General features: G+C 27.9%; 3 protein-coding genes and 1 long non-coding RNA gene across 7 annotated transcripts in view; 3 read left to right on the forward strand and 1 right to left on the reverse strand.

The window, feature by feature from the left end:
- LOC102672916 (replication protein A 32 kDa subunit-like) overlaps positions 1-58 on the reverse strand; it is a 1,825-nt gene extending 1,767 nt beyond the window's left edge. The window contains exon 1 of the mRNA XM_006609459.2: positions 31-58. The gene's annotated coding sequence lies outside the window, so the exon portion shown is untranslated. The remainder of the gene's footprint in view (positions 1-30) is intronic.
- A 272-nt stretch (positions 59-330) lies between these two features.
- Positions 331-4,254, forward strand: LOC102672687 (N-alpha-acetyltransferase 25, NatB auxiliary subunit). Of its 3 annotated transcripts, none has more exons than XM_006609457.2 (10): positions 331-488; positions 608-832; positions 936-1,189; positions 1,269-1,492; positions 1,566-1,875; positions 1,971-2,275; positions 2,381-2,639; positions 2,712-2,957; positions 3,034-3,642; positions 3,726-4,254. In XM_006609457.2, exons 1-10 carry the CDS (start codon positions 428-430, stop codon positions 3,945-3,947), a joined length of 2,715 nt encoding a protein of 904 aa, XP_006609520.1. In that variant the 5' UTR covers positions 331-427; the 3' UTR covers positions 3,948-4,254. The 3 variants fall into 3 exon arrangements, with proteins under 3 accessions (XP_006609520.1, XP_006609521.1, XP_031370981.1); XM_006609458.2 differs by having other exon boundaries at positions 338-492; XM_031515121.1 differs by having other exon boundaries at positions 367-492; positions 597-832.
- Positions 4,255-5,929: 1,675 nt separating this feature from the next.
- LOC102672475 lies at positions 5,930-9,972 on the forward strand. The gene is made up of 3 exons (XM_006609455.2): positions 5,930-6,573; positions 6,966-8,943; positions 9,479-9,972. Exons 1-3 carry the CDS (start codon positions 6,247-6,249, stop codon positions 9,790-9,792), a joined length of 2,619 nt encoding a protein of 872 aa, XP_006609518.1. The 5' UTR covers positions 5,930-6,246; the 3' UTR covers positions 9,793-9,972.
- Positions 9,973-12,306: 2,334 nt separating this feature from the next.
- LOC116186793 lies at positions 12,307-16,393 on the forward strand. 2 transcript variants are annotated; one of them, XR_004151813.1, is made up of 3 exons: positions 12,307-12,952; positions 15,180-15,457; positions 16,227-16,393. It is a non-coding gene; the product is annotated as an uncharacterized LOC116186793 (long non-coding RNA). The 2 variants fall into 2 exon arrangements; XR_004151812.1 differs by lacking the exon at positions 12,307-12,952 and adding an exon at positions 13,333-14,000.
- The last annotated feature ends 1,965 nt before the right edge of the window (positions 16,394-18,358 follow it).

The raw sequence follows: 18,358 nt of genomic DNA on the forward strand, positions 1-18,358 counted from the left end.
TTTATCGTGAATTAAAAAATTTGGATTTTTTATTAAATTATATATAAAATTATATATATTTATTGCATATTTATATTGTATATAAAATCTATAGATTAATATTTAATAGTAATTTCTAAAATAAATAATCAATTAATAATAATGATTTGTAAAATAAAAATAATTTTAATATTATAATAATAATTTCTTTATTTAATGATAAAATCTCATACATATAAGATGAATAATTTATATTAATTTAAAAATATTCATGTTTTCAAGAGAGGAAACTAAAACTATTTTTAGGTAAAATTCTTATCTTTTTTGAAGTCATAAAAAATCATATACATATAAAAAACTAATGTAAATGTGCCTTATGAGATGAATATGTAGCGGACGAAGGAAAACTTTGGTTTGTTGATTTAAAACTATCATAAAAAGTAGTATCATGGCGTCTAAGATCCGTGTGGACAATACCGTTAACGAACGTCGTTTACGTCCGATATATAGCAAGTACACTATTGACATTTATATCAATGAGAAAATGAATATATTTTTTAAATTATAAGACAATGTGCTTTTAGTATTTGACCGGTAATGAGGTTATGTAACGTTAGTATAATTTCAGATTGGTTGGATAATGGAAATAATAAAAAAGCTCTTCAAGAAGCAGATAAAGTACTTAAGAAACAACCAAGCAATCAATGTGCTAGGGCGCTCAAAGCTTTGGCTTTATTACGACTTGGTAAAGAAAATGAATGTCAAATTATTATGGATAAAGTACGTTCAGAGATTCCTTGTGAGGATTGCACTTTGCAGGTCATGAGTATTTGTTATAGAGAAAGACATCAACGTAAGTTTAAATTACATTTATAATTGTATACATAATTGTAATTGTTATATACATTAAAATATTACAAATAATAAATGTGTAAATAATTAAAATTTATTTATAGCTGATAAAATTAGTGAAGTATATGAAGCTGCAGTTAAAGTAGATCCTAGCAATGAAGAATTATTAACACATCTTTTCATGTCTTATGTTCGTCTTGGTGATTATAAAAAACAGCAACAAACAGCACTTGCCTTATATAAATTAAAACCAAAAAATCCTTATTATTTTTGGGCTGTGATGAGTATAGTTATGCAAGCTATTCATGTAGATGAAAAGTTAGCAAAAGGAGTTACTTTACCTTTAGCAGAAAGAATGGTTTGTAATTTATTAAAAATTATTCTAATAATGTAATATAAATTATTTTATTGATATTTTTTATGTGAATGAAATCTAGGTATTGAAATTAATTAAAGAGGGAAAAATGGAAGCAGAACAAGAAGTGCAACTTTATTTAATGATATTAGAACTTCAAGGTAAAAATGAAGAAATGTTAAATGTTTTGTCAGGACCCTTAGCTTCACATCTTTCATCTGTTTCACAACATAAAGCAGCACTTTTATTAAAATTGGAACGTTTTTCTGAAGCGGCTAATGCATATAAGGAACTCATCAGTGAAAAGTAAGTTTAATATAGTATATGTATATTTTAAATAATAATAATGTTTTACATTATTTGTATATCATAAATATAGTGTTGACAATTGGACGTATTATCAAGATTATCTTCTTGCTGCTCTTAAATGTCAAAAACCAGAAGAATGTTTAAATTTTTTTAATAAAATTATAACAACATCTGAGAAAAAATTTAGAGGTCCTTATCTTGCAAAATTTGAATTATTAAAACTTACTCAAAATATTGATGTTATTGAAAATGTTACTGAACCAATTGATTTAATGTATCAATATTTTTCACAATTTGGAGAAAAAATTTGTGTAGTTGGAGATTTACGTTTATATTTACATTTATTAACATCTACAGGAAAGCAACAATTAATTCAAAAAGTAAGTGATAAAAAAGCAAAACAAATATGATGATATGCGTGACATTTTACTATAAAAATAATAATTATTTTAATTGAAATATCATATATTTTTAGATAGAAGACGATGTTGGTGTTAAATCTGAAGGATTCCCAACTACTGTGCAACAAATGCAAAAACATATTCATTTAGAACAATTACGTCGTATTTGTGGTTTTCATTGTCCTCCATATGTTGATATAAATAAACAAAAACAATTAGTAGAACGATTATGTAAATTATATAAAAAGGGTAATGAATTATGCCCAATCCAAGATAGATTACCAACAGACTTTTGTCCAGCGGATTCTTATATTCTTTTAGCAACGCATTTATTACATGAATTATGGTATAATACAAATGATGCAGTTTATCTTTATAGGTAATTTTATTATATTATTATTTATATTATTAAAAAAGATATATTTAAAAAAAAATTTAATAGTAATAATATTGAAGTAATATATTTAATAATATATTTTTATAGAGCAATGGAATTATTAGAATGTGGTTTATTATCGAGTCCTGCTAATTTTTATATAAAAATTCTATTAGTACGAATATATTTAGAAGCAGGATTAATTGGTGCTGCAGATCATGTTTTTACTTTATTGGATGTTAAACACATTCAATTAGATTCATTGGGTTATTTACATGCACCATTACTTGCTCCACTTGGCCATCTTTCATTAGCTTCCATAACGTTAGATCATACAACCAAGTTTTTTATTGCAAATTACAAAGATGTATGTATTTGCATATTACATTTGCTTTATTAGTAAAATATTTTATCTAATTAATTATTATAATGTGATTAGAGTGCAGATCATTTAACATTTGCTTATAAATATGGAAGTTTTGTAAAGATTCAAGAATTTGTGGAATTAAAAGAACGTTTGGAAAATTCTTTTCACTTTGTTATGACTACTGTAGATAAAATGCTTCTTGAATTAAGTTGGTGTAATAGTTCCACATCTTTAATTTCTACTTTAGATAATATGGATATACAATTAACTGAAGATTCTGTTCGATTGAATTCTTTACGAGATAATCGTGATTTAGAGGTAATTCTATTTTTATAATTTATTTAAGAAAAAAATGACATTAAAATTTCAAAAAAAATTTAATTCTTGATAACAGGTTGTTCCTGGATGGGAACCACTTACAGAAAATGGAGAAGATTCTAGAATGCAAGAAGAAACACGCATATGCATGCTGAGATTACTTGCAGTGAGGGATTTGATTTTAAAAATTTTAGCAGCATGCGTAGCACCTGATAGTTCCTCTCTTCTTATTCGATTTTCTAATGAATTAAAACAATTGAATAATGAGCAAATTCCTTCTATTCTTCAAAAATTTGAATTAGAGGGAAAAAAGATTAGATCATGTAAAATGTTAGTTCCTATGGATGCAGTTGAAAGGTTAAGCGAAGCTTATTACTCCGAACAATTGAAGACAATTGCCCGACTTGCAGAATCACTTGCACAGTCACGTTATCCTGATCTTGAATGTATTCAAATGCTGCAAACTTCACCATGTCTTCAGACGATAGATATTCCTGAAAAAAGAATTCCAGTGTCTTTCAAGCATTTTTTATTAAGAGCATCCACATGTAGTGAATCTCTTGCAATTATTAGTGCCATATGTACTCTGTGTGCAACACAATTACAACCTAAGACTTCGCAAAAAAAGAACAAGAAAAAATGTAACAAACAAATAACATCTCTTCCATTAAATGATAAGGATCATGTAAGTCAATTATAAATATAAATATATCAATTGTATTATAATTTGAGCAATATTTTATTATAGTTTATTATGTTATGTTTCAGAATTGGAAAGAAGTAGCGATATTACTTGAAGAACGAATTCAAAATTTAGATTCAGTATTGTCAGAATTTGAAAAATATCAATTACACACAGGATTAAATAATGACGAAGATGTGTATGCTACAATAATTAAATATGGACAGGATAGTTTGGGACAAAGTTGTAGATCATTAAAATCTCGAGCTCAAATCACTTTAAAACTTCTAACTAATTTAAAAAGCTGAAATTGTACGAAAATTCTTGTACAAAGAATATCCATCCAACTATTCACTGATTTTTAAAAACGAACCATTTATTGTGTACATAGTTCTTAGTCCTAATCAATTATAAATACCGACTGAATTCTTTATTGCAAGTCAGTTTTTAAATGGCCTTAATTTTGTGTATTAAATTCATAAATGTTTAATAATTTAATAATTTTTTTTTTTTGTGCACAATTTTCACTTGATATGTTCATGTTGAAATAGAATACACTGCCGTCTTATATGAATTATTTTCAAAAATAATGAATAAACAGTATATTTGATAAAATTGGATTGAATTAATAAAATTTGGTCCAAATTTTGTTATGTTTGATGCATAACAAGATATTGAAAAAGATTTTCTAATTGATTATTATTAATTTTATTTATATAATCATTTAAAAATTGCTGTATAATTTTTTATTGTTTTAAAAATGACGAAATTTAAAAATTTTAATTTGTATTGTTATATTTACATGTGCATTAAATATGTATTTTCATAAAGATGTGTATAAATAGATTATAGATAAGTGTTATAAAATTTAAATTAATTTAATGAAAGCCATTTTACGTCTTTTTTTCTTTAATATCAAACAAATTTATATTTTATTTTGATTCTTACATTGTATATGAATAAATTTATTACTTGTTAATCATGTAATTTTAGTAATTAGTTGATTAAATTGTATGAAATTAATAAATTGGATAAATTTATACGAAAAGGAAATTTGTTGTATCAATTATTACATTTATTAATGTAATAAATTGTTAAGTGCACAAGAATAAAAATTTAAAAATTGTTAAATTATTGACCATTATATTTACAAAATTATTTTTTACTATGAAAATTTCAAATGCATGATGCACGTTATAAAAAAATTATATATAATAATAAAATGATTGATCGAAAAAAAAAAAAAAGAATGAAACAAATCAAAGCCGTGTCTTAGGCACGTAAATTTTACAGACCAAATATAGATAAGGAGAACAAATAAGAAGAAAAAGATAGAAATAGGATAAAAATATTAAAATCAGCTCTATTTCTAGAGTGCCGCAAATAAAACTCATTAAGAAAGAATAGAAAATAGTAAGAGAAAAAGATAGAGTAAGAATTGATAATTAATGCCATCTCTTGAATAGCTAAAGACATTTTCAAAGCAAATAAAGAAGAACAAGAATTGAGCATTAGCGCTATCTTTTGAATGCTTTAGGAATAAAATAAAGCAATCAAGAGATGGCGTTGATATTCAATTCTATATTCAATATTTTATCTCTATCCTTTTCCAATTTTTTTATCCTTTCTTTTTGAGTTTCACTGGCATTCCGAAGATGGCGTTAATTTCAATATTTTGATGCTATCTTTATCCTTTTTTTATTATTTTGTCTCTTTATCTATATTTTTGTTTATATTCTTGATACAGACAAGATAAGAGATTTCAATTGAACGCATTTTCAAAATATTTTTTAATCTTTAATATAAAAATTATATTCTTGATTTTAAAATATATCTCTAAATGAATATCTTCTATATTATATAATATATATATTATATATTATAGTATATTTTGATATATATGTAAAATACATATATTTTATAATATATATTTTATAATTATATAATATTATATTATAATTGAATAAAATTTGATACCATGAAAAATAAATAATAAATAATATAAAATATATTTTTTGATTTTTAAAAATATTTTATTAAAATAATTATAAAATAAAAATTTATTTCTAATTCGCTTAACAAAAATAGCTTATTATAATTAAAAAAACATATATAAGTAACAGCATGAAATTAATTATCTATTTTATAATTTATATAAATATAATCATATATAAAATGCAGTATTTCATATAGAGATATACTATAAAATATTTTGTTATAAAAAATATTTATTTCATTATATTATTATAGTTTTATATCGAAATTTATAGTTTCAATTTCAACCATTACTAACGTTGCAATCTCAAAAACACATGACGATGACAGGAAATGATCCATTTGAAAAAATGTCAACGAAAAAATATAATTAACCCGAATTATGGTTATTCGATACAAAATCCTAAGTGACACTTTTGAAATCAACTGGATTCAACCGGAACAAAGTTCTATGAAATTTTAGCGCGAAATTTGAACTTGTGCAATGTGTTTTCTTCAAACAATTATATAATTCGGAATTTTTTAGGCTATACAGTTGATATATTACAATTTACAATATTTTATTTTGTAAATTACAATATTTTATATCATTATTTGATATCATTTTTAAATATGAATTCCTTTGCGGAAAGTCCATTATTTTTTTTTATGGATAATATGTCACCCATCATTCCTGTTAAAGTTACCAAAGATACACGAAAAATTATTGAATTGTCGGATACAGGTTGTGATGCCAGATTACCGGCGACCAAAATTTTACAAAATACCGATCGATCTTATCCTCCAAAATCTAAGATAAAATTAAACGAAGATTGGCAATCATATTGCGACGAAAAAATTGAGAACAAATATTATGAAGAAAGAATGCAAAATGAACATAATACAATGGATGCTAACGCAGGCTATTATTCTTTTCCTAAGAAAGATGAAATCGATCAGGTAATTATTAAGAGTTCGATTTTGAATCAGATATTATATCGAAATTACTAGGAAAATTGTAATTAAAGAAAATTGTTGTTTTTATAAAAATTCTAACTTATTTAAAGATTTAATTTAATTTTTAATATTTAAAATTTCTTTCCTGTATACTGCTTTAATAATTTTTTAGTTATTTGATTAATTTTATAGAATATTTATTACATTTTAGATATTTTGTAAATAGAATCTATTCTACTTATTTGGATATTACAAATTTCTAAAAAAATTATTCTTTTTTCAATAAAAATTTAAGAACAGAAATATCATTTTTATGAGTTTAATAAAAATCTTTTAAAATTATTTTTTCTTTAATTATTTCTACAGAATTATTCTTTCTTTAATTATTTCTACAGAATTGGGAAAGCTTCTCTCCACTTGAAGATTTTATGGAAAATGTAAATTTCAGAAAAAAATTAGAGACTAAAGAAATCAGATCTAAATTAAAAACACCAGAAAGAACAAAACCAAATTCTTGGAAGCACAAAGATAATGAAATTTTATCAACCACCATTCCCAATAATCACAGCCAAACTCGACAAAACGTTCAAAATAATATAAACGATATAAAGAAAGATACTACTTCTCATACTATAGGGTCAAAAACGACTGGATATAAATTCAAATTTCCTCGTTCTAATTATCCCAAAGTAGATCCCCGACTTACCGATCCAACAGTTACCAATAGAGAAAAACTAATTTCTATGGAACAAGAATATTACGAAGAGTTTCCATCTAAGGATATTCCGGAGAAATCATCGAAAAATTATAAATTTAATTGGCAAAGAAATGCTAACATATCCGATTACACGGAGAATCTTATGGATGAAATATCGCATAAAAATTCTAGATTTTCTAGATATAATTCGAAAAACGAAAAATTCACTAATTCCAGGAAATCTAACGACACATCGAAAAATTGGAACGAGACAAATGCTAACAGAATTCGATCCAGAACTTGTTCACCTCCCATCAGTCGACGAAAAAGAAGTAGATCTTTTCCTAAAACGTTTTACGAGGAATTGAATCAACATGAAGATCAACGAAATACAGAAGATCCGGAATATATGAATAACGATGAGCCTCGATTTTCACAAAATTCAAATTCAAACGAATCCGTAAATGAACCAAAGTTTGTGGATCGTGGAGTGGATAAGGACAGTTTATCCGACTTGCAAAATGTTTATACATCCACTGAACGATTATTCAGTTCGAGGACAACGATTGTGGATCCTTTGTCGGATACCGGTAATACAAGAGTTAGCTTCTGGGAGTTCATTCCATTGGACGATATCGATGATCAAAAATGCGAAAAGATTACTGAACAAGAAAGTAAGAGAACTGGTTTTTTGCACCAACAAGTTCGTTTAAGTAATGAGAATTATTCTTCCACTAAACGTTCGCCCAATAATTTTATTAGAGTTGAGAGAAGAACAGAAGTTCAAAAAGATATCAGAAAAATACCCGAAGAAAATTTTCCGAATTTCAAATTATACGAAAAAGAATTTCCGAAAAGGTTAAATACGGAAAAAACTACGTTACTCAATTCTTTTCAGAACGAACGATACAATGATAGATCAAATTCTACTGAGACAAAGTTTATGAATTCTAACCTCGAAAGACAGAGAATAATGTATTCGAATATTCCTATAAAAATGAAAATTGTCAATACATCGAAGACACAAGAACGATGTAATTACGAATCCAAAAGTCAAACCAAGATTGGCAGTAGATTTAATTTTGGATGGACAAATAAGACGAATCGATATTTAAAAAGACCAGTCAGTGCACCGAAGCCTGAGATCATCGAAGACAAAAAGAAGAGAATGATGCATATGCAAAACGATGCATATAAACAAAAGCTAAAAACAAATATTATGGAGAGAACGGCAGCGTGTTTGAAACGCAAACTGGATAAAACGAAAATCAAGGAAGATCTGGCAATTTTGAATCAGCAGATAATCCAGAAGAAGATAAAGTCTGAACAGTCTGCCTCCAAATTGCCTGTAAGAATAGGAAAACGCCTTAGATCGAAGAATCCTATCGCTAGAAATCGAATTAATGAGGCAATGTACGGTACTAAACAAGAAAATAAAGAGATAGAAATAAAGGAATTTAATGATACGTGTCAATTGAACAATATAAGATCTCGAACGAAACCGAAGTTGAGACCGAGCGTGATAATAGATGAAGGAATAAATGTTACCGAAACTTCGAAGAATCTTCCATTGATAGAGAAAATGCAGTCCATCGTGAATGATTGTAGAATTGGAGTTAAAGCTAATTTCAATGAGGATTTGAAAAATGTGAAATCAACAATGATTAAAGATCACGGTAATGATTAAAAATAGATTGGAATTAGAGTATCCGATTTTAGAATACGCGACACTAAGGTTAGAAATTGTTTGTCTTAAGTCGGAAAATATTCGGATCTCGTCGGGAATTATCGGTTCGAGTCGGATTAGATCGAGTTCTCGAAACACACGAATATCGAGATTTCTAAAATTTTAAAAACTCGAATCATATTTCGAGATCAATTTTATTGAATATTATGATAGATTCACAAATATGAATTGGAAGTGTTTACGAACGAATTAGTATTCATGATTCGAAATTTTAATTTCGAATTGAAATCTTGATATTTATATTTCGACTTCTTGCATATTATATCTATTATATATCTAGTAGGAAACTGTGTGTTCTCGAAACTCGAAATTCTTGTTTCTGAATGGATGAAATTATGTGTTTTTTAGAATATTGAATTTTGATTTTCAAAAATAATTTTGTAATTCGAAATTTTTTTAAATATAAAATTTCGAGATTTCGACTATTCTATATTTTAATAATGACGATTCAATTAATTTTGCAGATATAAAGAAAGATGCGAAATCTTTGAATGAAGAGGATAAGAATGTTGAGGTTAAAGATAGAATCGAGTCGAAAAAATTTGTAAATATCGAGGAGAATCGACGGAAGAGGAATAACATGAATGATAATCGAGAGATGAATCAAAAGAATTTTTCAATAAGAGAAGAAATCGAAGGTATTTCGAAAAATGGTTTGAAAGAGAAATGTTTTTTTCGTTTGAACGATAATATTACTTGTGATAATTATTACGATAAAGAATATAAGAACGTAAATCCACTTCGATCGCGAAACATATCAATCAGATCACAATTTTGATTTTGTTAATATTTTTTTTTTCAAAATAATTTCTTTATTTCAAGGTACGTATATTTCACGTTCAAAATTTAATGTAATGTAAAATTAAGACATTTTTTTTAAACATATGATTAATACTAGTATTAAACATCTGTATCATAAAGGTTCAAACGATAATGTTATCAACTGTATAGCCTTTAATAGTGAATTTTCTTCAATTGTATATGCTTATACTAAATATCAAATTATTCTCAAATTTATAATACTCTATTTCAATGTAATTTCTGTTTTTGTAAATTTTTGCAATAGTATTTTTAATAATTATCTACATTTATTTTGCTTGATCAATTTTCATGATACAAAAAAAAAATTTTTCAACTTATCTCAAGATATAATTGATTGATGATGCAAATACATTGACTCATCGAAAAAAAAGATAGAAACATATAAATTCGTACAGATGAACCATAATATTGGGACATGCATATGTGTCGACGAATCTGTGGGGGATACATCATGGGTTACCTCAAAAGAAGATCCCGAATGATACCAATTATGTCATCAACGCACCATACAACCCTCTGTCTCTGTTAGTCCGATGTCGTACTATGGGTTACGCCCGCATGTCAACCCCTGTCAGACTTGCCGCCCTCGTATTTTTGCTCTTGGTTCATGTAGAAATCCCCTAATCTTAGAATCAAGAGAAAGATATGTAATTATCTTTATTTACTTTTCCGCCTTTTTCATCGGATGAGAATATGATACAGTAAGAAAATATGCATGATCAAATGAATATTTATGGATGTTGATATATTCATGGAACACTTTTGGAAAATTGATTCTAAAAATCAGAACAAAAGCGAAAGTTGGTATGTAAAAATGTTAAATAAAACTTAATGTGAACACATTTAACAATGTCAATTTGAAATTAAATTTTATTTTCATTGCTGTGATAAAAAAAGACGTTAAATTATGAAAATTGTTTAAATATTAGGTATTTATACAGAAATTTTACTATATTTATTTATAAAAATATTTATTATCAAGTCTATTCAAAATTATTCCTTTATTCAATTACAAAAATCCAATATCATTCTAAATAAAACTGAAAAAACGTATCATTAAAAAAACAAATATAACAAATTTTATGTTCATCATTAAATATGCGGTTATTCCTTTTCAGGGATTCCAGATCCATCGTATGTAATTTTCCAATATATGCATCAGGATGGGCGCGGAGATCGCCTTTAACGTCAGACACGTCTAACCCCCTTTGCACGTGTCATCCCGTGGACCAAGGGCGTGAACTCACGTCCACACACGCCCACGCACCAAAGGGGAAGATAACTGTTGCGGGGTCACTCGACACGACACTCTCTCGTGCCATCTTCCTCTCCACCCTATCGAAACGGCGACAGTGTAACAACCCTTACCATCACAGTTTCTCGTCTCTCTCTTTCTCTCTTCTCTTTCTCTATATGCCAGGGGTTGCACAATCGCGGCCTGATTGATAATTTATACGGTGCGTGCAGGTTATTCGATTATCCGTCCCTCCAACTGGCCCACTCTCTTCTTCCGTTTTTCGTCTCATTTCCTACATGCCGTTTCTCTGTTCTCTTCTTTTCTTTTTTTTTTCTCTTGTTTTTCTTCGATGTTGCGTTATTCATGTTGATCATTTAGGTTAGGTTGTTGTTATTCCATGATTTTTGGATCCTTTGTAATTATTTATAATATATAGTTAGTAAGTTGGTAACAATGATTTTTTAGTTGAATGCAGGATATTTTAGTAATTTATTTTAAGATGACTTATATGATATACAAATTTATAAAATATTATGAAATTTTTGTATTACCAAACTTGATATGAAGAAATTATTGATCGCTTATAATTTGTTGATTCGTAAATGTTCTAATAATATTAATTCAATTTTGCAAGATACAAGTTTCGATTTTTTAGGCTTATCTTTATGTTATTTTTTGATCTTTGTTTTTAATTATACGAATTGCTAAATCAGCTTATGATTTGAAACCATAAATTAATACGATTTCATCTTATTATGTGACAAACACGTGTATCGTCTCTTATCCACCTTGCACGTTTCGAATGTCGCTTAGAATATTTCGGGGTAGGTTGTATCTCATCCATTGCACGTGCCTGGCTAGATGTAGAGCGACAATTTACGTATATGTATACTCATGTTTATAAGGAAGAATATAATAGCATTATTTCCTTAATTAACGTCTTTGTATACATTGTACGTGTTTTAAACATAAAAAGAAAAAATAATTTTGAATATTGAATTATTCTGAGATTAAAGAATCATACAACAAAAATAATCTAATATTTATATTTTACTTATTCTACAATATATCTATTTAATATTACATAGAATTAGATTTTTATCATTAATTTAATATTACAAAGTTAAATATATTTTCTAAAGTACAGAATATCATTAATTTTATTAATAAAATTGAATAATTTAATATTTTGTTAATCATTTTCCATAAAAAATAAAAAAAATTATTAAATGAAATTTGATCGTGTCGGAAAGGATCTTGAATACGTAGTATCGTAGACATTCCACTGAATACATATATACACGCGATATAGTGTATAGATCACGCACGAAAGGAGTGAGAAACTGTACATACGTAACCATATACGAACACAACCCAATTAGACTTCGAAAGGGTACACCCTAAGGCATTTCAGTGTATCGAAATTAATCCGCGCGTAATTCTTCGAAGCACGTATTGAGATGCTGTTAGTATATAGTAGAATTTTTTTTTAACGTATTCAGATAGATTTCGAAATACATGTCTAGATTTCTATATTTCTCTTTGTTATCGATAGAATCAATCGTAGTAATAGAAACGAAAGGATCATTTCCACGGTAGAATGCAATGAAAATAAATAAACGTTAAAATCCAGAGCGTACGTTCCTGTGCTTCACGAAGCGGAATGTACCTATTAAACGATGCAGCCACGCGCCAAAATAAAGGATCATGGGGGAGACTAAATAGTTTCCTATAGCCGCAGGCAGTGCACGATTTGTGCATTGAACTGTCATAGGGACATAGGGATATTGAACGTTCTCACGTTTTTCACATGGCCAGTTCGAAACGTCATTTTTGATATGCGTGCTGTTCAATGAACCTCAACAATTAATAAAAACATGTTAGATTTTTTTAATTTTTTATTATTTATAACTAAATAATTATAAAATAGGATTCGTTTTTAATACAATTTAATTACAATTTAATTATTCGATTTAACACGGGAGATTATGTAATTATAAAGTATAATATTAGTTTCTATAAAGAATTATTTAAAATATAACAGATTTGATATCATTTTCTAATTAAATTCAGTAACTTCAATTTTAAACAATATAATTTTCAATCGTTATTTTCTTAAAATTAATTTAACAAACATTGAATAAAATCTCTCGTTAAATAAATAATAACATATATGTACATTCTCTGTATCTTTCTCATATTCTATTTTCGAATTCCATTAAATCATATAACAATACGATATTCGATCGGTAATATCAAACATGGAGCAAATAAAAATCTTATATCGAGAGAAGAAACGAAATCGAGCCATCGACCGAAGAAACGAGATCCGTCGATACCAAAGAGAATACTTTATCGCAATCGATCGATGCCGCGAGTGGTTACACTGCAAGCGCGTAAATGGCCGCGAGCCTTTATTTAATAAGTTGTTATAAATTAAAAGGCTACTGCATATTAAACCACTCTCGGCATATTTATAATGATTCTTAAGAGACTATACCGAGCGTATGGATATGTAAATCAACCTTTGCTGCTGTTTCGATTCCGCTACATTTCGATCCTTGTTCGTCTCACTATAGCAGTAAAGGATTCTTCGCGATTTCTTCTCTCTACGCTCTTTTACTTCGTTGCGTTACCGCGCGTCCATCTTGACTACCGAATATTGTGTAAGTGAATATATATGGCGTTCGTGTATTTTCGTGTAAGTTCGTGTCCACGTCGCATCGGGTGAAACCAGAGGTCCGAACTCTACACACGTGCAGACATGCTTATGAATTTATTTTCGACGATGAAACGACAAACGGTTTTAATTGCCGCCCCGGGCTACGTAGAGATCGCCGCAAGTCTTGTAGGATCCTCCGTTTCTTCTTTGCCTCGTTATCTCATGGTGAAGCCGCACCGATAAGTGTTTCGACTTTATCCATCGTGTAGGTTATGCTTGAACGTGTTTTTAATGTGAACGAATATTTTATATAGAAGTGTTATTATTATATATTGGATTAACGGGAATAAAATTAACAAATGATTGAAAACACACTTTGTCAAACTATAGTATTGTCTCATTAATTATCGTTGAGTTATATCCAGCACTTTTTTGAAGTTCTTTCGAAGAAGCTAATATCTGCAATATGTTCGTTTTATGATAGATATTTTGGCTAATGAGTAAATATAATGATTTAAACAATTGGTTAAGCAAATTATATTTTCATTATTAATTTACATGTATAATAGAAGTATTTGAGTGTTTTTTTTTCATGTATTTTTTGTGGTATGTATATATATATATAGATTGAAATATCTTAAAGATTAATCTTACAATTATCTTATAATTTTAATCTTATTTTCATTTATTTATAATCGTGATAATTAAGAAAAATAAATTTTTTTTTGAGAATGAACAAAAAAAGACACTTTGTGAGAATGAATTATGAAAAAGTTTCCAAGTAAACACGATCGAAATCATGTACACACTATGATTATCATTACCGATCGTAAAATGTTAAAGAATAGATTGCAAAGTATGCCATTTGCTTCATCCAACTTGATTTCATGAAGTATAAACATATATGCGTCTATATATATTCGAGGTCGGTATTATTAGTGTGTATTTCACTTGAAACGTTTACGAGCAAAAACTTTTAGCGGTGCTATTATAAATACCGCTAATTTTTATTGCTATAAGAATTGTTTGCATAGGTGATTACAAAACCATGAAGTGATTTGTGTGAGACAATCAAGAAATTTTTTCGAAGATTAATTACTTAAAAGTGAAATTTTCACAGAATAACTTATTTTAGATCAGTGTTTTCCAATCTTCTTGATTTACGAATTTTTTTTTTAGAATATCCAAATATTTTATAATTTTCTTATATTTTTAATTAGATAAATTACAGGTAATATTTCATTTTTAAAGATGTATGAATAAAGATTTGATAGAAATTAAAAAAAGATATAAAAAGTTTTATTTTTAGGTTATGTTGCATTTTTATATTTATATAAGCATTTCTTTAACAGTGATTTGCTATTAATTTTTCTGTCATAATATATCATAATTTTGCATCAGGAATGAAATTATTTTTGAGTAATTGTATAATCAAATCTTTCAGGATAGAGATGTGAGATTCGTAAAAAAATGCAAAAGAAAAGTAACCATAGAGATTCTGATTCGAAGTCTCAAGGATACTTGAAGACGAAAATGGCAAAGAAATCGCAAACGGCAATCACGGACTAAGTACTAACCTAATCAACCAATCTTCGTTCTGTTCTTCTGTTTCACTACTCCTCGATTCTTTTACTCAAAGAAGGGAAATGATTCGTTATCCTCGAATTATTCTTTCTGTTACAATTCTTCTTATCAAATGAAGTTTAATAGTTTCAACTATAGGTAAGATCTTTTTCATATTTTAAATTTGCAAATATTTAAAATTTATATAAGTAATACTAAAAATAATATTAAAATTATTTAAAACAATTTATATTAAATCTACATTATACAATTTAAATGATTTCTAAACTAATTATCTTTTTTATCCGCATTGTTATTTTGATTTATATAATTCATGATTATGATAAATATATTTTTTCTTTAATTTTCCAATTTTCCAATTTTAATATTGCCAATTCAATATTGTTATCTAAATCGCGTAATTAACAACTAATTCATCTCATAATTTCTCTTGTTTTTTGCACTTTTATTAAAAAGATATACCGGAATCCTGTTTGGGGCTATCGTTAAACATCCGATCGTGGTTCATCCTATTTGCTTCTCATGCAATCATCCATCTTTCAAATCTCCTTTTGCAATCTTCTCTTTTCGCCAGTTTTCTTCTCTTCTTTACGTGGGCCTTCATACATTGGCCCGCAGACGTCTCTTTCTCTCTTTTCCTTTCTCCATTGGCCCCTTTCTCGTAGTCACGAATATCGTTCCTTCATAGTTCATATATCAAACGCTTAGGAAAGGCGGCGACACATAAATACCCCGTACACGGGTATATAAAAGCCACCACCTCGAGAGGATATATCCCACCAGGTAAAATATATTAACCCAGCCTGGGCCGCGTGGGTTTCACTATTTTCGGGGACACTGGCTCTCTTCCCGTTTCACCATCTCTGTTCGACCAACAGTTGAATTTGATTACATTTTCTTTTTCTAGATCGGTCCACTCTTTCCCGATTGGAATGACTTATGGGCATGCGGCGTGCTTTTGGTCTCCGCAAGTCTATCGCGGGATTATAGTGAGCCACGCAACTATAATAATCATTCTCGTGGCGATTTTATTTCTCTTCGATAATATTGGAATTTTGATTATGGAGTGTTGGTATTTTTAATTTTTTTATTATTTTTTATTTGTTAAATCGATATCTTATCCAATTTCCATTATTTAATTAGGTTTTTTGCCGACTTTTAAATAAAATATATCAAAATGGATCAAAAATGGATAAAATAACTCTAGCCCAATTGGACTACAATTTACAAAATTTGTTCATAGAAAAATACAAAACAAATTTATCATTGCTTTTCTTTATTCTCTGCGCTCAACATTTCAATTAATGTAAATCGTGATAGTAACGATACTCCACTGGGATCACTTCGTGGAAATTTCCGTGCATTCCGAAAATTGCTAGGTCCCCAAGTGAGCGAAAATTGGATCGTTTGTATCATTTGCGACTGTAACGCCGACAAATGCCATCCCAGGCTATTATAAACACGATAGAATGAGGTTTGGCAGAGAGTAGGCCAATGATCGGATTATCCTGGAAACTTCTTGGGCAGAGAAACACCCGTGAACTTAGTAGTGTGCCGAGAAGCGTGTACCATGCGCTCGTATATCGACATAAGGCATTGTTAGGATTCCCGGGGGACAAACCGAAATCAAACGCTGTTAGCGCAAACTATGCCCTCGATTCTCACTTAAGTTCATTTTAGTACCATACTTGCAACCTCGTGAGATATGTTGTTAGTGTACTAATGCTTTTTATTTGGATTTGTTTTTATTCTTTAATTTTAGTGTTATTTATTAGATAGTGGTTCTGATCTTATTTATTAGTAATTATTCCTATTTTGTTGACATTTATTTATTTTTAATGAAAGATATAGATAATGATAATATTTGTATACATTTACATGAAGAAAAATATTAAAAATATTTTTAGATGATGCAATTTTTGTTGAATATAATTATATGATTTAATATGAAGTTCTATTTCTATTGATACTTACTTAATTAACATTAACGTATATTTGAAAAAATTTAAAATTTTGTTTCAGATATAAGTAATCCAAGTTGCTTGAAGAGAATTAATGATTATAAATATATTAGATATTGGATTAATCATTATTATTATATCAACTTTTTAATTTATTTTGGAAATTAATCTTTAAAAATAGATTCTCCAAAAATTTCTTATGAATATATTAACATCCTATATATATGTGTATCTGGTGCACAAGAGGTTTGGTATATCGTATCCGAAAAAAAGCATTCGTGAAGCGGTGGCCCGACAATGGCGGCCAGTAATAAATTATAAATCGAAAAAAGGAACAACAGCAACAAGAAGCGGCAACCGCGGCGAGTTACGGTTTCGCGTTAAATATGAAATATTGCTATCCATGTCTCGAAAATGCGCATGTATACAAGGTAGAATGTGTATATATATACATATAAAAGTATTAAGTATTAAGTAGCTGTTTAACATATTTTAATTGCCAAACTAAAATTTGAAATACCATGATATGCTAGTTATAATAACTTTTCTAATATCTATTATAAATCTTTGTAAATCATTTGTCTATAAAAGTTTGAAGTAAAAGATTATTATTTATTTCTCATCTCTGTTTTATGTTTTTTGTTATTTGAAGGAAAAATAAAGCTAACAAAGTTTAATTAAATTGTAGTAATTTACAAGTATTTTTGCAGTAACTTTTTTTTTATTAAGTTTTTATCTTTATGTTAAATTGTTATCAAATATATTTTAATTGTATATATTTATAAATACAAATAAATTTCCAGAAATTTATATCTAATCTATATCTAGATAATGATTTCTATAAAAAAAGCATTTATTTCATATATTATATATATTTCAGTATTTACGATTCTATTCATCTATTTGGATTTTCAACGAGTTTTAGGATGACAGATCTTGGCCAAGGGCGGAGATCACCAGCCCATTAAAACCTTATTAATATTGTAATTCCCTTTTAATACGCGTAAATTTAGAATCGAGACAAGCCCACCTTGGAGTCTGTTTTATAGTCTTTTTTTTTTTTTTTTTTTTTTTTAAA

The sequence above is a fragment of the Apis dorsata genome, unplaced genomic scaffold (genome assembly GCF_000469605.1).
Source record: "Apis dorsata unplaced genomic scaffold, Apis dorsata 1.3 scaffold_56, whole genome shotgun sequence".
NCBI lineage: Eukaryota > Metazoa > Arthropoda > Insecta > Hymenoptera > Apidae > Apis > Apis dorsata.